The sequence below is a fragment of the Vulpes lagopus genome, chromosome 2 (assembly GCF_018345385.1).
Source record: "Vulpes lagopus strain Blue_001 chromosome 2, ASM1834538v1, whole genome shotgun sequence".
Lineage (NCBI taxonomy): Eukaryota > Metazoa > Chordata > Mammalia > Carnivora > Canidae > Vulpes > Vulpes lagopus.
The window spans coordinates 170,637,780-170,657,036 of NC_054825.1; the positions used below are offsets into that span (position 1 = coordinate 170,637,780).

Consider the following 19,257-nt stretch of genomic DNA (forward strand, 5'->3'; position numbering starts at 1 on the left):
CTCCCCCTGCTTGTGCTCTCTCTCAAATACATAAATAAAATCTTTAAAAAAATAAAGATATATCTCTATAGTAGGCCACAATGTGGAAGTGATTGGAATGGAAAGGTGATGGGAGGTAGGCAGTGGGATGCTATTTTAATTTAAGCAGGGTGGTCAGGGGAGAGGCCTCACCACAGACTTGAAGGAGGGGAGGGAGAGAGCCATGGGGGTACCCGGGGGCAGTGTCCCAGGCAGAGGGAACAGCCAGTGCAGACAGAGGAGGGTCATCTGATACAGTTGAGGCCAGCATGGCTGGAGCAGAGTGGGCAGGGACAAGTAGTGGGAGGTGAGGACAGAGAGGTGATGGGGGCAGATCGTGTGGCTTGGGCCACAGGGAGGACTCTGGCTTCTATCCCAAGTGAGATGCAGCCACAGGAGGGCTCAGGCAGAGGAAAGACATGACCTGATACAGGTACCTACGGGTCCCTTCGGCTGCAAGTGGAGAGCAGACTATGGGGGCTGGGGATGGGAGCAGAGGGGAGACCAGGTAGGAGGCAAGGGACAGGTGGATAGGACCAGGGTGGGAGAAGGGGACAGATTCTAGATGGACTTTACTTATTTTTTTTAAGATTTTATTTATTTATTTATTCATGAGAGACAGAGAGAGAGAGGCAGAGACATAGGCAGAGGGAGAAGCAGACCCCCTTCGGGGACCCTGATGCGGAACTCGATCCCAGGACCCCTGGGATCACGCCCTGAGCCAAAGGCAGACATTCAACTGCTGAGCCACCCAGGTGTCCCTCTAGATGCACTTTAAAGACCAAGTCAACAGAATTGGCTGGCTAATTAAATGCGGGACATGAGAAAAAGAAGAGTCATGGACAACATCAAGGCTTTCGGGCTCATTTAATGCCAAGGTGATCCCATAAAGTACGATCATTCTTTTGTGACAGATGATGAAACTGACATTCAGAGCGGGCTGGTGACTCCACATCCCACGGGAAGTCGCAGAGCCGAGATCCAAACCCAGTTTCTGTCCAGCCCCAGTGTCAGGCCTTTGCTCTCGTGGTCACAGCCTCCACCCCCCCAACCCCTCTGGCCTGGGACGGACGCGGCCAGGCCCACACGGGCGCCAGCTCAGGCTTTGGCTGCAGCGTGCAATGCGTGACTCTGCAGCTGGCGACCTCGCAGGCTGGGCGCATCCCTCCGTGGCGTTCCCTCATTGCGTGTCACCCGAGTTGGGTAACCGCGTTTCTCTGCTCGCCCATGAACTCCTACAGGGCCTGGCTGGGGCCGATTCATCACTGTCCCCGGCGTGTCCCTGGCAGTGTCCGGCCAGAGCCTGGCATGTGGCACCATTAATATTTATGAAGCACCTCTCTTGCGCTGGGCTGTGCTGGGGTGAGCTCTGGGCCCCACCCTCTGGGGACTGATAGTCCAGTGGGGGAGACAGACACCCCCTGCTCCCCAGACACTGCTGGCCCAGGGTGGGCACCACCCAGCCTGAGAAGAGGATCTGGGAGGGGTGGGTGGGGGAGGTGATAGACCCACAAATGAACGAGATGGCCCTGGTCTCCAACCCCACAGACTCTAGGCCCCAGGGGGCCGGACTGACCCAGAACAAGCCTAAATCAGTAAGAGGCTTCCAGGCGGCTGAGAGCCAGAAATGAAGTAAAGCAGGTGATCGCAGCTCCCTTCGCTGGGACTGTCAGGGGAGGCTGAGACCTCGGGCTGAGAAGATGCCAGCCCAGGATGAGCCAGGGAGAGGGCATGCCCAGGGTGAGAAAGAGCTCCGTGCAATTCAAGAAACCGCAGGAAGCTGGCGTGCCTTGGGCACAGTGAGGGGTGGCGGGGGTGTCCGTGTGAGGAAGCCGAGCCTGTGCAGCTCATGCAGCAATAATGTGAGGTCGGCTTGCAGAACTGGGAGCCCACCCGCTGCCCCGGCGAAGCCCTCAGCCCTGGGGCCCGCGCCCAGCTCGGCCTAGGACTCCTGCACTCAGATGTGCCTGTCACCAGCTCGGAGCCCTCCTGTGGATAAAGGACAAAGTCCCCCTGGGCCCTGTAAGGCCCCACATGATCTTTCCCCCTCACCTCCCTGTCCCCATCTCCCGCACTCACTTGGCCCGGGCTTCACGGGCCTCCACACTGTCACCCTGGCAGGGCGGGCGTGTTTCTGTCTCAGGGTCTTTGCACCAGCTGCTCCCCTGCTTGGAACACACTCTGCCCCTATTGCTTCTCCCTCAGACTCCTTCAGATCAAACATCACCCTCCCAGTGAGTCCTCCCTGGTTATCCTTGCAAAAACTGCAACTGTCCCCCCTCATGCCCCTTCCTTCCTTGCTTTTTCAGAGTGCTCACCAATATTTACCCTGCTTTATATATTTTTCTTTTTTATTGTGCTTGCGGTCTGACCCCCTGGTTAGAATATCAGCTCTGCAAAGGCAGAGATCTCTGGCTTGTTCATAGCTGTCTCCCAGGACTGAGACCAGGGCCTGGCACGTGGTAGATGCCCAATAAATAGTGGTTGAACCCATGCAAGGGAAGGGGTAGAGAGAGGGGGGAGAAAAGGAAGGGAAAGGGAGAGGGAAACAGCAGGTCTGTGAGATCCTAAGCCTGGTAAGCACCCCCAGCTTGGAGGCAGGAGTGTTAACATTTCTCCCCTCCAGGATAAATTGGTGCTGGGCTGGGAAACTGAGGCACAGGGCGACACTGTGGGCACTCCTTGGGCGGCAGGAGCACGGACTGCGGGTCTAGGAGGAGAAAGGCCCCCGACGCCACCTGCCGGAGACTGGGGTCATGACAGCCGTGCCCACTTGCTGATTTAGGGTAGGAGATGCCCTTCGCCCCTGCAGGCAGGAGAGGAGACGGCCCGGGGGCACCCCCAGAAGTGCAGAGTCCACGGAGCCACAGCTCTAAGCCTCTTTATTTCCGAGGCCCTGTGGGCGCCCCGCCCTGCCAGTGCTATGCAGGAGAGCAGGGCTGTGCCGCCCCACACCTGCCCTGCTTTGCTCTGTGTCTGCATACCTGCCCTCCCATCACAGCCAGGGGGTACCCCCACCTCTCCAGGAGGGGAGAGCCGCCCCGGCTGCCTCCGGGCTGCAGCCACCCCACATGGGCCCTCAGGAGGGCTGGGAGTCAAGGCCCGCCCTGACTCTCCACCTGGGCCTGGGCAGTGTCCGGTCATACTAGCCAAGGCAGCGAGGCCCGGGGTTCCTGATGAGAGCTGCCCCTGTACCTAGAGGTACATCATCCGGCCAAGCAGGGGTCTCACCACCCAGACGTCATCCACAATCTTCCCATCCTGCAAGGGACAAAAACAAAGGAGGTAGTGAGAGCTCAAAGTCCAGACTCCGGGGCCAAGGACCTGGATTCACACCCCAGCCCTGCCTTTAATGGGCTGTGTGACCTTGGAAGAATTGCTAGGCCTCTCTGAGCCTCAGTTTCCCTCATCTGAAAAGTGGAGATGACAGCAACAGTACCTACCTCATAGATGTTGTGGGAATTAAATGAGGTTATTTGTAGAGGGCTTTTTAAAAGGGGATCCTGGGCAAGGACTGGGTAAGGTGTAGTGTATTATGAGCACAAACCCTAGAGTCAGACAAGCCTCTCTTACATCCCAGTGCAACAGCTCTCTACATGGCCCTAAGAATGTTACCCAACTCTGAGCCTCACTTCCTTATTCTATACACAGGGGAGAACTGAATGTGATCGACGTGTAAGCCTAAAGCCTACCCCCGGTACGTGCACTGTTCAATAAAGGGTAGTTATTTATAATAAAGAGAACGTGGTCTTTGGAGATAGAGCCCAGCTCTGCCACCCTCCAGCTGTGTGACCCTTGGAAAATTACTTCCCCTCTCTGAGCCTCAGTTCTCTCACCTGCAAAATGGAAAGAAAAACTATCCCAAGGGATTGCTGTGGTGATTAAAATGCTACTAGATGTAAAGCATCTAGGCCAGCATCTGATATACAACAGGTGCTCAAGAAATCATAATTATTATTATTTTAAAATTACAATGGCTGGGGTGCCGGTGGCACAGACGGTTAAGCGTCCGACTCTTGGTTTCTGCTCAGGGCGTGATCTCAGGGGTGTAAGATCGAGCCCTGCATCGGGCTCTGTGCTCAGCTCAGAGTCTGCTTGAGATTCTCTGTCTCCCTCTGTCCTTCCACCCACTCTTCTCAAATAAATAAATAAATAAATCTTTATTTTAATTTAATTTTTAAAAACTTTTTTGTTAAAGATTTTACTTATTTTACTCATGAGAGACACAGAGAGGCTGAGACACAGGCAGAAGGAGAAGCAGGCTCCCTGTGGGGAGCCCGATGCGGGACTCGATCCCGGGATCCCAGGATCATGCCCTGAGCCAAAGGCAGATGCTCAACCGCTGAGCCACTCAGGCATCCCAATAAATAAATCTTTCAAAAATAAAATAAAATCACGATGGCAAAAATAAAGAAAGGTAAACCATGAAGATCTGGGTCCATCGAAAGCTGCTTCTGCTACACACACAACATATTGGTTTCCCTCTCACCTGCTCCCACCACCCACTGCTTCAGGTTCATAGACACCTATGGAATTTACCATGCTTTGGAGATTGTTCTAAGCACTTCATATAAATATTGTCATCCCCTTTAACAGATGGGAGAGCCGTGGCTCAGATAGTTGAAATAAGTGGCTCGAGGTCAGCCAGCTGGCAAGAAGTGGAGGCAGGATTTGAACCCAAGATTGCGAGCTCTGGAATCCATGTTTTTAGCCACCCGACTCCAGAACACGCTGGGCCTGGTTACTCAGGCAGGTGACTGGGCCACCGCTCACTGACCTGGTCATCCGACACCTGCTGGATGTGGACGTGGGTCCCGTTGAGGATGTGTAGCCGCGTGTACCCGTACTCTTTCACCCGCACAGCGCTCCAGGGCCGCGGGAAGAGGGAGAAGGGGGTGAGCCGCTCCTCACAGCCCTGCCAGACAGAAGCCTTTAGACCCAGGGCTGGGGTGGGTGAAGGCCCCGCAAGAAGCAGAAACAACCTCCCAGGCCGGGACCCTGATGCCCCCAAGGAAGACAAAGTCTGCTAAGACTTGACCTCACTAATGCTCAGGATTGAGTTTTCACCCAGCCAGGCTTCTTGCACCCCCGGGTCTTTGACTTCTAGAAAAGTGCACGACTGTAAAAGACTGCCCACTGCAGCATTTTCTGTAAAAGCCCTGAGCTGGCAGGTGCCCAAATGCCCATCAGTGGCGGTCAGTTAAATTCTAGCATAGCCATCACAAAGCAGGGTGTTACGGAAAGGTGGCCGAGATGCATAATAAAAGAGAAAACACAATTTGAAGCAGAGACGAAACCTGGAGGTCTCAACAGTGGGGGCACAGTAGACCCTCCAAGAAAGCTTTTTATAAGTCACCGGTGCCTGGGGGAGCACGGGTGTTCATCCTTGTAGCAGAATGCCAGGCGACATGAGCAGAGAGCATGAGGGACCTTAGGAAATCACCATTCTGCAGCCATCATTATAATAATGAATGGAAGCAAGAATCATCAATCGATGGTAAAACTAGTGGTGAAAGTTTGAGGAATAGCCAGGTATTGGCATAGTCCCAAATGATCTCTCCAGGACAAAGAGTATATTAATAATCATTAATTATATATAATATTATAAAATATTAATAATATAATAATCGCTACGACAAATAAAATAAGACCAAATAGAGGTTAAAACAGATGTGGGTGGGGTGCCTGGTGGCTCAGTTGGTTGAGCATATGACTTTTCTTTTAAATCGTATTTATTTCCCCCCAAAAAAATAAATAAATAAATAAATAAATTGTATTTATTTATTTGATAGAGAGGGAGCACAAGCAGGGGGAGCGGCAGAGGGAGACGGAGAAGCAGGCTCCCCACTGAGCGGGGAGCTGGATGTGGGGACTTGATCCCCTGGCCCCAGGATCATGACCCGAGCCGATGGTAGATGCTTAACTGACTGAGCCACTCAGGTGCCCTAAGACTCTTGATTTCAGCGCATGACTCTTGATGCCTAAGACTCTTGCCCTAAGACTCTTGATTTCAGGGTCATGGGATTGAGCCCTGTGTCCGAGTCCGTGCTGGACGTGGAGCCTGCTTGGGATTCTCTCTCCCGCTGACCCTCCCCTCCCTGCTCACAAGCACCTGCTCATGCCCTCTCTCTCTCAAAAGAAAACAAAAACAAAAACAAAAAACAGATGTTCCCGTTTGGGAAATATTGGTAAAGGGGATATTGAGAGTATTTGTATTTTTGCAACTTTTCTGTAAGTCTGAAATAATTTCAAAATTTAAAATGGAAGAAAAAACTAATCTATGCTGATTAACGTTCAGAATAGCGATCACCTAGGGGTATGAGGAGCCATCTGGTGCTGATAACATTCTATTTCCTGCTCCAGGTGGTGGCTTTGCACTGGGCCAATGCCAGGGCCCCGTTCTCAGAGATTCTGGTGTTTGTTCTGGAATGCGGCCCAGATGCTGCAGTTTTAAAACTTCCCCATATAATGTGCACCAAAGTTGAGAACCCCTAGGGCATGAAGCATGATCCAAGTTGTTTTTAAAAAGTGGGTAATATAGTAACGCATCTCTATCAAGACAATTACTCAATTGTGCATGCAGAGAACATTCTAAAATGCCATCCAAGAGACAGAGCACCAGAGTAGGGATGAAGACGGGGGTGTGAATGCCTGGGGTTCACCTCCTGCCCCTCTGTACTGTTTGGATTTTTATCACAAGTGGTTCTTACTTTGATCCTACTAGTCTTTAAGAACCATATTAAAAAATAAGCTCTCTCTCCTTGCAGAAACAAGTGCCTCCAAGGTGGAGAGGGGAAGGGTGGGAAAACACAAGATGATCTTGGAGCACCCTCTTGGGCCAAAAAATAAGGAAGTGCTCACGAAATGACAGGGCCACACAAAGAAACACAGGATCTGACCTCAGGAGGTTCCAGTGGCCCAAACGGGGGCAAGGTGAGCAGTGGCATAAATAGTATCAGATAATCACCCGCAGGATAAAATAATCACCCATGAGTCCACACTGGAATAAATCACTAACAAACTACAGAAATGGGATGGAAGGGACTCTTCCTCATGAGAGGATTCTAATGAATAAATCTAGGAGGAATGAGGGAAATAGCAACTCCCCATTAGAACACCACAGTAATCATTGTTGCTGGCAAGACCCATAGGGGGATTCCAAAATCAGTAGGTGAAAGTTTGAGGAGAGACAGGAGATTTGCATGGCCGGAAAGTATCTCCCTGAAGATACTTACTAATTAATTAGAAAGGGAAATACAACTTTACAGCGGAGGAACCCAGCAGACACCTCCTTAACCAGGCGATTCAGGGAAACATCTCCAGGAATGAGACACATGGATGGGAGGAACCCCCCACCCAACGCACCGAGGAGAACACAACATCACTTCTGTGACTGTCTTGTGCAAAATGCGTAACCCGAATCTCAGCAAAAGGACAGACAAGCCCAGACCAAGGGGCATTCTGCAAAACAACTGGCCAGGAGTCTTCCAAATGTGAAGGATGAAAGACAAGGAAAGACTCGGAAGACACAAGAACTAAACTGAGCGTGGGATCCGGGAACAGAAAGCGGTCGTCAGTGAGAGGTTTGGTGGAAGGTGAATCGAGTCTGGAGTTCAGGTTGCAGTGATAATAAGAATCTCTCTGTCTTTGGATCCATCCTGTACACCTGGGCACACCCCCAACCCCTGCCACTTGGCGAACCTGGGACTGAACAAGTATTTGACTGCCTGAGCCTCTGTTTCCACATCTGTACAATGGCCCTGCTCCTAGGGCTACCTAAGCTCTAAGGTTGAGAGGTGGTGACAGTAACTATAGGAACACATGGCACGCAGGCTGGTATTAGAGGCAGTAAAAATGAAGAGGCAAGAAGCCAAAGGCACCCTTCCCCATGCTGCTCACAGCAGACCCGGTGATGATGTGGACAGGGCCTCGAGGGTTGGTGTACGGCGTCTCTCGGCTGCCGTTAAATACCTGGAGAAGGGAAGAAGGGGGAGGCGCATGTCACACCAGGCCACACTTTGGGGATCCAGGGATCCACCTACACCAGCTGAGGGGCCCTCGGACCTCCTGAACCTCACCTGGTAGTTGTAAATGGGCCACAGCCGTTCGTATGAGTGCTCGTGAGCCCACAGCTGCAGGTCGACCCCTGAGACAGAACAAGTTGGGGTCAAGGCGTTTGGTCCTGGAGAGATGGAAGGGGCTGGGGCCTGGGGCCAGGAGTCCTCCGGGTCACTCACCGTATTTGTAGAAAAGATCCTCCAAGCCGTAGAACTTGCCACGGAGGCCTTTGCGAACCTGGACAGGGTGAGCAAGGAGGTGAATGGGGTGAATGGTGGTGCAGGCCGGCCCCCCGCCTGGCTCTCAGCACCCCGACCCAGGGAGGGGTCCTCACCTTGCTTTCATGCCACGTACAGTCATCCAGGTCAGCATTGGAACAGTACATGGGCCGGTGGCCCATGGTAATGATCCACGGCCGCGCTGCCCGGTTCTTATTGGCTTTCTAGAGAGAAGGGCCCAGAGTGAGGGGCATGGGTGGGGAGAGGGAGGAGAGGGTGGAGGCTGGTCAAGGGATGATGGGGGACCTCCCCCCAGGTTACCTGGAGGTCGCTCTCCAGCCAGTGGAACTGTCTCTCTACCAGGTGGTGGCCGTAGTGGAGGAAGAAGTATACCTCGGTGGAGAAGGAGATGATGTGCGCAGGGCCCAGATCCCAGCTGGAGGGGTCAAAGGGCATGGTTCAGAGGTGGGGTCTCCTCAGCATCTCCCACCCTCCAGTCCCCCCAACCCCCGTCCCCCAGATTACCTGTACCACAGCCCTTCTGTGTTTCCTGGCATGGTGAAGCGGGCCTTGTAGTTAGAGAAGTTGCTGGATAAAAGGAAGTAAAAGGGTGGGGAGAGGGTCTGGGGTCCCAGAGCCCGCCCCTATCTCCCCACTGTCAGTCAGGTCTGGCTCCCAGCCCAGCCCTCATCTCCTCTCCTCTCCTCTTGTTACCACTAAGGCACTGCTGCAGCATGAGACACTAAGGTAAGATGCTAAGTAAGGGAGGCATGTCTGTTTGCATCCATCAGACCCTCACCCACCCCGAAGCCCCGGGCCCTCACTAGCGTTCTTCATGATTCCCAGGGCACGTCATGTATGGCAGGCTGGCGGCCACAGGTTCGATGAGCCGCATGAACTTGTCCCCGACACGAGCGTTGTCCTGATCCATGTTATAGGCAAAGTCTCCTGGGGGGCAGGGGGACCGAGGAGAGAGTGAGGACCCAGACCTGGCCCTCCCTTCGCCAGAACGGAGAGCCCTGGTTGCTCAGCTGTGCAACCCCCTGGCCCCGAGCCATCCTGGTTCTCTGATCCCTACCTCACACCCACCCACATGTGCACTTGGAGCTGTTTCCTGAACCTCTGGCCCCTGAGACCCTCCTTCCCCCGCACCCTGCAAGACCTCGCTGGTCTCCTGTGCTCCTATCTGGAGCACTGGCTCCCATCTCTGCCCGCCCTCTTGTCCCCTCCCAGGACAGCGCTGACACGATCTGGTACTGGTTTTGTACCAGGCACAGTTCCAAATGCTTTACATACTTGATCACCTGAACCTTCAAAACACCCTCTGAGGTGGATGGTATTATCGCTCCACTTCAGATGGAGAAACTTAGGCCCAGAGGGGTTAAGTGCTCATGCAAGATCACATGGCTGGTTAGTAAAGATCCAGGAATCAGGCCCTGGGAGTCGATTCCAGTCTGTGGCTGTGAACCCAATCAGCCCCAATCTCCATCTCCCATGTGTGTCCTTGTCCCCTGAAGCCGCAGCAGCAATGATAATGACAAGGAGCACGTGGCACTTACAGCATGCCAGGCAATGTCACCTATGTAGTCATCACGACAGTCCCGTGATTTCTGGACCAGCCTTAGCTCTCATCATAATAACACAGAGGACAAAACCAAGGCACACGGCTCTACGTGCTGGAGCTGGGATTTGAACCTGGGCAGTCTGGTTAACCACAGACACCACGTCCGGGGTGGCCTCGTCACCTGTCCCCTTTAGAACCACACTCACCCCAGCACAGTGCCCTAGAGAGCCCCGGGATCGCCTCCTCCCCCCCAAGCCCCATCCCCCACCTCTGGGCGCACCCATGCCGATGCCTCACCCACATGGAGAACAGCATCGTACATGCCCTGCTGGGTGTCCCTGCGCAGCCGGGGTAAGGCCTTCGGGTTGTCGGCCCCCAGGTCCCCAAACACAGCCAGACGGGGGCTCCAGTGGGGACCGTTCTTCAGGGCTCTGAAGCGGAACCGACGGCTCCAGCCCCGAGAACTGCCACAGCGGTAAACTGAGGGCAAGGGGGAGGTCACAGTCAGCTAGGCGCCCCCCAGGCTGCCTCCTCTGCACAGCCCCCACAATCCATCTTCACTTGGTGGGGAGAGGAAGTGAGGATTGAGGGGTTCTGACCCATGCCCTTCGGTCCACTGTACCCCAGACCCCAGCACCTCCCATTTCCATCCCGGAGTCTCATGCAAGAGGCTCCAGATGAGCAGAGCCGTTCTCAGCCCGGCCTGAGCCCCCTGCCCACGGTGGCTTCCCGTTGACACCACACTCCTCTTCCTGCACCCCCTCAACACCTGGGCCTGGGGTCCCTCTCACCGTACTGGACCCCGGGCAGCAGCCCCCGCAGCGTGACTCGATGGATGTAGAACTTCCTCCGCAGGACGCCCCCATCCACGAAGGGGCTGAAGGTGCCCTGGGCCCGGAGCGGCAGGGGCCCTGTCAACTGCAGTCCGAACTGCACTTCAGAGCGCGTGGGGACCCACGTGGTCCAGGTGACAGTCATGGAGCCAGGCTCACCTGCAAGAAAGGAACAGAGCCAGGGCGGGCAGTGAGGCCTGAGCCGGAGCAGGGAAGGACATACAGACACAGACTCTCTCCAACAGCTCAGGGACAAGTTAGTGGTTAGGGACACGGGTTCCGGAGCTCCCCGCATCAGACCTCAGCTTTGCCATCTGCAAGCTGAGCTTCCCTGTACAAGTCACTTCGCCTCTCTGAGCCTCAGTTTCCAAATCTGTAAAGTGGAATAATGATAGTATCTAAGGGTTTTGTTGAGGCTTAGGGGAATAAATACAAGAGAAGCACTTGGAACGGTGTGGTTAGGATTCCATGGGTGAGTGGATAGGATTCTTAATATCTTGATTTACTCGTGCAGCCCGTGTGCCAAACATTTTACAGACATGATACCACTTAGGGGTTATAAACCCAGATGTTGAGACCCCTGCTAGGTAATATAAACAGGAACAAAGGCCAGCTGGAAAGAGTAAGGCAGCAGAGAGCTCTGGGGTGTGCAGCAAACTGTCCACCCCTCCCTACCTTAAAGGAGCCACCAACACCACTCCCGTGATAGCGGCCTTGCAGGAAGCAGGCTCAGTGCCCCTAAATCTGTCTACTTCTAGAGGAAGTCTCTATTACATGGGTTTTTATATTCTAGGAACATGGACACATAGATAGAGATAGATAGATAGATCCAAACTTTTCAGTGATAGCTCAAAATTCTTAAATGCCAGCAACCAAATCAAGGTTTGTTTTTATAAGACTTTATTTATTTGAGAGAGAGAGAGCAGGAGAGCATAAGTGGGAGGAAGGGGCAGGTTCCCCACTGGAGCAGGGAGCCCCGATGTGGGCTCCATCCCAGGACCCTGAGATCATGACACGAGCTGAAGGCAGATGCTCAACCAACCAAGGCACCCAGGCGCCCCCAACTCAAGGTTTTAAACCTGCCACACAGTATGGTCTGATGTCAAGAGCACGTGTTCTTATTCCGGCAACAGGAGAATGCGTGGGCAGAGGATTGTTCATTGCTGTTTGTAATCACAGCATATCAGAAACAACCAAAATGCCCATTCACAAGAGAGTGACCCCATTAGACTACGTAACATCCAGACAGTGGAGCACAGGGGAGCTATCCAAAGAAAGAGGACACGTTCTAGGAAGTGCTGTGGAATGACATCTGGGACGTCCAGTGAAATTAAAAAAGCAAAACACACAAGACTTGTCTATGGTCATCTGTTCTTCATGGAAGAGCACCCAGGTACCTACTCATCTGCATGAAAGAAATACAGGAAGGAGTCAGGAGAAAGGAAAGATGTGGGTTACTTACATGGGGTGGATGAGAACGGGGTAGAAAAGGGAGACAGGAATGGAGCAGAAAAAGACCAGAAGGGAAAACATGACCTTTTTTGTGTGTAATTCTGATTCTTAGAATTATAGTCACATTTCATATTTCCTTCATGCACCCCTAAAATCACACTAACGATTACAACCACCTGGGATGAAGGGAGAAGCCAGTGTGGAATGTAAACTCTAACCAATGGCTGTCACTATATTTATTTACTTTTAAGATTTTATTTATTTATTCATGAGAGACACAGAGAGAGAGGCAGAGACACAGGCAGAGGGAGAAGCAGACTCCCCATGGGGAGCCTCATGCGAGAATCGATCGCAGGACCCCGGGATCATTACCTGAGCCAAAGGCAGACTCTCAACCACTGAGCCACCCACGTGTCCCAATGTCACTATATTTAAAAAGGAAATAGAGCAACCACACCGAAGAGGGGTTAACCACGGACTAGGTCTCGACTGGACACTATAAAACTATAGCAAAAAGGTACAAATTTCCAGTCATATAATTAATAAGTCATAGAGATGGAAAAAAGGACAGCCTAGGGAATATAGTCAAGCATACCATGCTAACGTTGCATGGTGACAGATCCAGTAGTGAATAGAATTGTCGAGTCACTCTGTTGTACACCTGAAACTAACGTAACATTGGATGTTAACTTATACCTCGGTAATAAAAAAAATAAAAATACAATTTTTTTAAAAAAACTTTAAAAAAACTACAGAGGAAAAGGACTGCACATACTTGTCACCTAGTAAGTGTTCTCACAGGGATCCAAACAATTCTGAGACTGCTTTATGCCCCTACTCACGTCGAACAAGTACCGAAGTATACTGTAAAAGTGGGAGATAAGTTTCACAATGCTGGAGAAAGAAGGCTAATAAGAGATAAATAAATAAATAAGGACAGAAGAGGGCTAGAATAAGCCCGTGATGTCGGACTAGAATCACAGGTGTCAGTATGATCTCACGGTAAGTGCGATTATACATGTACAGATAGATATGGAAATGGAGATGTGTGTGTGTGTGTGTGTGTGTGTGTGTAATACACACACACGTTGCCTAGCTTTGTTTGTGAAGGGCCTGGAAGCTGTGATACCTCAGTAGCCACGAGCACACCTAGTGCTCAGATCTTAGTTTCTAGATACCCGTTCTGTGGCTCCTCGGAGAAGCAGTTGATTCCAACGATGGGGAAGGAAATATGCGAAATAAGCCTGGAGTGACATGTGGTGCCAGAAAGTGGGGGAGTCCTCAAGAAATGATGGGGGTTTGTGGAAAGAACACGGAAGCCGATCCGAAGGAATTCCAAAAGACCAAATCTGGGACAACTTGAACCACAAAATAAATAATGATAATGATTTAACCTAAGGAATCAAAATAGAAAAAAAAAAGGAATCAAAATAGATATTTGTAAACCTATGCTGAAATACATAAATAAATGGATGGATGGATGGATGGAGGCGGGAAGGGATAGCTTTCTTTAGAGTAAAATTTCCATTAGATGGAGAGAAGGAATTAGGAAGTCACAAAATCATAATTAGGCAAACACCATGCTAATAATTATTTCAGGCAAGATCCACCTCGGATGGATCTTTAGACGGATGCTAAAATCAGTGGGTTAAAGTTTTAAGAGAAACATAATTTGCATGGTCTTAAGGAGCCTCCCCCAATTTATTTATTTATTTATTTATTTATTTATTTATTTATTTATTTTGATTTATTTATTTATTTGAGAGAGAGAGAGGGCATGAGTGGGAGGGGCAGAGGGAGAGGGAGAGAGAATCTTAAGCAGGCTCCACACTAAACTTGGAGCCTCACGCAGGGCTCAATCTCATGACCCCGAGATCGTGGCCTGAGCTGAAACCAAGAGTTGGATGCTTAACTGACTGAGCCACCCCAGCGGCCCTCCCCCCAAGGTATTTATTAACCACAAAAGGAAGAAGAAAAATCCTATGGTGGAGAAACCCAGCAGGCCCCACTGTAACCACGCAGTGAAGGTCAACACCACCAGTAACAGCAATAAGCTGCGTCAGCATCGTGCGCTCGGATACCAGGCACCAGGCAGGACACAACATCCGCAGCTCTGATAGTCTTGCCAGCAAAGCACGTAACTTCATTCCAATCAGGAGAAAATACCCGACAGACCCCAAATGAGGGCTACCCTACAAAATAACTGCTCGGTACTAAAAAAATGTCAGATCATGAAAGGTAAGGAAAGACAGCAACTGGCAGGTTGGAGGTGACTAAGAAGGGCAGCCAAATGCTAAATAATGAAATAAGCAAGCGGAAAAACTGCTGACATTCCAGCGGATTCTAGAGTTTAGTTAATAGTATATTATACCAATGTTAATGACTTCCTGTGTTTTTTTTAAGATTTTATTTATTTATTTGAGAGAGAGAGAGAGAGAGAAAATGAGTTGGGTGGAGGGGCAGGGTGAGATGCAGACTCCCCACTAAGCAGGGAGCCTGACTCAAGGCTCAATCCAAAGACACTGAGATCCTGACCTGAGCCAAAGTCATAAACTTAACTGACTGACCCAATCAGGCACCCAACTTCCTGGTTTTAATAAACATATTGTGGCACCTGGGTGGCTCAGCCAGTTAAGCATCCAACTCTTTTTTTTTTTTTTTAATTTATTCATGAGAGACACAGAGAGAGAGAGGCAGAGACACAGGGCAGAGGGAGAAGCAGGCTCCATGCAAGGAGCCTGACCCGGGACTCAATCCTGGGTCTCCAGGATCACACCCTGGGCCGAAGGCGGCGCTAAACCGCTGAGCCACTCGGGCTGCCGAGCATCCAACTCTTGATTTTGGCTCAGATCATCATCTCAGGGTTGTGAGATCAAGCCCTGCATCAGCTCTAAGCTGGGCATGGAGCCTGCTTAAGATTCTCTCTCTCTCTCTCTCTCTCTCTCATTCTCTCTCTCTCCCTCTGCTCCTCCCCTCCCCTGCACGCACATGCACATTATGTCTCTCTAAAAATAATAATAATAATTTAAAATAAATAAACAAACACATACCATAATTATGTAAGAGTAGCAGAAACTGGGTGAGGGAGATATGGGAACTCTGTAATATTTTTGTAAATTTTCTGTGAAATCTAAAATTAGTAAAAGTTGAAGTTTTAAGACAAATATCCTGGGTTGCTGAGCTGGCCAGCAGGGGTTCAAATCCCAGACTGTGTGACCCAGGTGTCAGACTCTTCTATCTCTATCAGCCTCAGTTTACTCTTCTGAAAAATGGGAGTAACTCTAGGACCGGCAGCTTAAGATCCAGTGTGAGGCTAAGTGAGTTATCCCTCTGAGGCATTTAGTAAGAGCTTATTTGCTATTGTTACTGTGACGGCCGGACAGGGGACAGCTGTCATCTCACTGGATTTTCACAGCAGCACCACGAGATGGGTTTACTGTCCTTCCATTTTACAGAGGCCTCCAGGCAAAGTGCCTTGTCCAAGGTCAGTTGGTCAATGAGCGTCAAAGCCAGTTCATTTGAGTGGTTTCAGATTCTACAGGGCAGCTAAGCTTTACGAAACGATCTTCCTGGGGCACCTGGGTGGCTCGGTCGGTTGAGCGTCCGACTCTTGATTTCAGCTCAGGTCATGATCCCAGGGTCCTGGGATCGAGTCTTAAGTGAGGCTCCCTGCGCTGTAGGGAGCTTGCTTCTCCCTCTGCTCCTCCCCTATTTTTTCTTTCTCTCTCTCTCTCTCTCAAATAAATTAAATCTTTAAAAGAAACGATCTTCCTCACGAGTGTCAAGGACACACACACACGCACAAAAAAACCCCAAAACCCAAAACCCAAAAAACAAGGAAAGACTGAGGAGCGAAAGAGACTAGAGACACAGCAGCGAGATGCAGTGTGGGATGGTGGATCGGATCCTGGATTAGACAAAGACATTAGTGGAAAAATTGGTGAAACCCGAACAAAGGCCAGAGTTCAGTTAGTGATATAATGCCAAGGTTCATTTGTTAGCTTTGACCATGGGCACATAAGACGTTGGCATTAGGGGAAGCTGAGTGAGGAGCATACGGAAACCCTGCACTAACTTTGCACCTCTTCCATAAATCTAACATTATTTGAAAATAGCAAGCTGAAATTATTCAAAAGCCAGACAGAAAGAAAGGGCTGTGCATAGGCACAATTATTTGCAACTCCTTTTAAAATTCTCCTCCGTGTTTCAACCCCAAGTCTTGTGAGACCACATTTCCTTCATATGTATCATCCAAAGCAACATATCACAACAGCAGCAGAAGCAGATGTGGGGGGGGGACCCGGGTGTCTCCTATTAAGCCAGACATTAAAGAGACTTAAAAAGATGTAAACCAATGCCACGCTTCTCATTAAACTTGTTCCCTTTGGTACAGTCGTTATTTTTCATGAAAAAATGCCATTTACCTTAACACAGAACGGCTTTATTACTGTTCATTTTAAACGACTTAAAAATGTTTAAGTGCCTCAGTTTCGGGTTCTAACACGGCAAATATTATAGGTATAACTCATATAAACTAACGCTCTTGAAGGTTCGCAATCGTTTTTAGCTGCACGAAGGGGCCCTGCGACAAAAACGTGTGAGAACCATGGCTACACCCCATTTTGCCACTTCACAGGTTATCTCTCATTTACTCCCCACTATGAGGTCACACTAATATTTTCCCACTGTCCTGATGAGGAAGCTGAGGCCAGAGAGGTTAAGTCACTCGCCTACGGTCACACAGCAGGTGAGTTGCAAAGCGGGGATTGAAACCCAAAATGTTTGGGTCCAGAGGGTCCAGAGTCCAAGGCCTGACCACCACAGGGCCCTGTGATTCCCTAGATCAAGGACCAGGAGGCAGCTTTGGGGGGACACAAGGAGCAGTGACACAACGACCACACCAGTGGTCCCTTTGGAGGACGCTTACGAGAGGCTGGACGCCGGAATCATTTCCCACACAGCCAGCTGCACCGCTGCTGGGGACCCACGCTCAACAGAGGTACACAACCGAAGTCCAGGAAGACCAGGCCACCAGCCCAGGCTCCCACAGCAATCCACAAGGGGATACTTGAGCCCCCAAACCCCCTGGGCCTCCCTGGGAAACTCCCAGAAGTGGCCACAGAACTTACCTGGGTAGGACAGGTGGACTTGCTCAGGGGCTGCCTCTGGGGCCCCCTGGACTCCCAGGGAGAGAAACAGGAGCAGACAGCAGCAGGACCGGCAGGGACAGAGGGGGCGCATGGTAAGGGGACAGTGGGGGAGGGCAGACCGAGAAGGGAGGGGTCCGCAGTAGATCGGATTCCGTCAGGAACAGCACCAAGGGGCTGGGAAGACGCAGGGTGGGAGATCAGGCAATGTCGGGGAGGCAGGCAGGATGGTGAGGAGGTCTTCAAGGGGATGGTTATCCGGATGCTAGAGAGAGAAAAAATCCGATCACTACCAAGCCCCAAGTGTTCTGAGACTCGCTGTGTGCTAAGCACTTTGCATACATTAACTCCTGGGAGCCTCCCAGCATTCCTCAGTGGTGGCCACCGTGATCACCACCGCCGGATCACCGGATCACGGATCACCCAGGAGACAAATGAGCAACAGTGATTCAGGGCACGGCTAGGGTGTGATGGAGCCGGACTGGAACCCAGGGGTCCTAACCGCAGCTCACCCCTGATCAGTGAGAGGTTTGGGGGAGGGGTGGGGGCTCAGCGTAGAAAGTTGCCCTTGGCAACCCCCTCCCCAGCATTCCAGCCTCCTCTCAGCAACCCCAGCTCCCCGGACCTGTCGCTCCATCCCTAGCAGCGCCCCGGGCTCTCAGACCTCAACACCCTGCATTTTGGCCTCCAGGCTTGGTGTTTGGTCTTAGTGACCTCAATCCTCCACTCCATCCCCAGGTGCCTCCGGAATTCCATCCTACCTGGAGCGGACGCTTGCCCTCTGCCGCCTGCCTGGCATCCCATCCTGCCTTGGTGACCCCAACCTTCCCCCCAGCCCCCCCAGCCCCCCAGCCCTGCACCTGCTACCCAGTCCCTTCTCCCCAGCCCTTCTGGCCGGCTCAAGTTTGCTCCCCAGCTCCCGCAGGACCTGCTGGGGGCCCAGCCCGGGTCAGGCCCGTCAGCGGCGGGGGACTCCCTCCCGGGCCCGGCTCACCCTCGGGGCGCCCGCCAGCCGCCCGCACGCGCGCCTCCCGCCACCAGGGCGGCGGCGGTATTTATGAGTTCGCGGCACCGAGGCATCCAGCCGCCCACAGCTGTCCCAGCCCCGGAAGAGCCGGCCTTCCCCAAGTGACAGGCTCCCCAGACAACCGGGGCCCCGGGTCGCACAGGTCCGGCCGGTCCTGGGCGCCCCACGCCCACCCGCCCACCCCCGCCCCCGGGGTGGGGCGTGGGAAGGGGGACCCAGTAGGGCTTGGTACGCCGCAGCCGCCACCTCCAGGCTGACCACCGGAGGAGCGCCGGGACAGGTAAGGCTGCGCTCGTCCCCCAGCCGCCCCACCTCGCGGCTGCGGGAGTCCCCAGGGCACGGACACTGGTCCCCACCCCCTGCCCTGCCAGATCCCGAGGTCCCCAGGTGTGGGGCCTGCGACCCAGGGGATTCCCCTATCCCTTCCCGCCCGCTCACCGTCCTCGAAATTCCTTCCTCCTGCCTCCTTCCCCAAGCTTGGCCCTCGGCTTCTCCCCAGGGAACCCCCAGTCCCCTCGGGGGCACACTGAACACGCGACATCAAAATCCACGAAAAGGCTGGTTTCTGCTGCTTCTGAGCTGGGCGCCCTAGGCGGGTTACTTAACCTCGCTGAGCCTGGCCTTCCTCACCTGTAAAACGAAGGTAGCAAGAGTACATACCCTATGGGCTGTTGCGAGGATTAAACCAGATGAGGCATGAAATTTCATGCTGAGAACGCGGCCTGGCCCAGAGTAAGGGCTGGATGAGAATCAGCTTTTTTTTTTTTTCTTGTTTAAAATTATTATTAATGCATGAACTCCAGAAATTGCCCTGGGGTCTAGGTGGGAGCCAGTGAGAATTTTCCTGTACACCTTGGTGAGCTGTTTGAAGGCTGAGAGTGGCTTGCCACAAAATACGTTCAGGGGTTCCCCAGCAGCAGGAAAAGTTGGGGGGGGGGGA

General features: G+C 52.1%; 1 protein-coding gene across 3 annotated transcripts; it reads right to left on the bottom strand.

Annotated features, from left to right (window-relative positions):
• Positions 1 to 869: 869 nt before the first annotated feature.
• Positions 870 to 18,918, bottom strand: ACP7 (acid phosphatase 7, tartrate resistant (putative)). Of its 3 annotated transcripts, none has more exons than XM_041742713.1 (13): positions 18,756 to 18,918; positions 17,273 to 17,555; positions 10,650 to 10,850; positions 10,156 to 10,338; positions 9,119 to 9,242; positions 8,820 to 8,882; positions 8,616 to 8,730; positions 8,411 to 8,518; positions 8,256 to 8,313; positions 8,097 to 8,164; positions 7,918 to 7,989; positions 4,796 to 4,933; positions 870 to 3,279 (listed from the first exon to the last, which is right to left on the bottom strand). In XM_041742713.1, exons 2-13 carry the CDS (start codon positions 17,382 to 17,384, stop codon positions 3,214 to 3,216), a joined length of 1,308 nt encoding a protein of 435 aa, XP_041598647.1. In that variant the 5' UTR covers positions 17,385 to 17,555; positions 18,756 to 18,918; the 3' UTR covers positions 870 to 3,213. The 3 variants fall into 3 exon arrangements, with proteins under 3 accessions (XP_041598647.1, XP_041598648.1, XP_041598649.1); XM_041742714.1 differs by lacking the exon at positions 18,756 to 18,918 and adding an exon at positions 18,285 to 18,407; XM_041742715.1 differs by lacking the exon at positions 18,756 to 18,918 and adding an exon at positions 18,219 to 18,331.
• Positions 18,919 to 19,257: the final 339 nt, after the last annotated feature.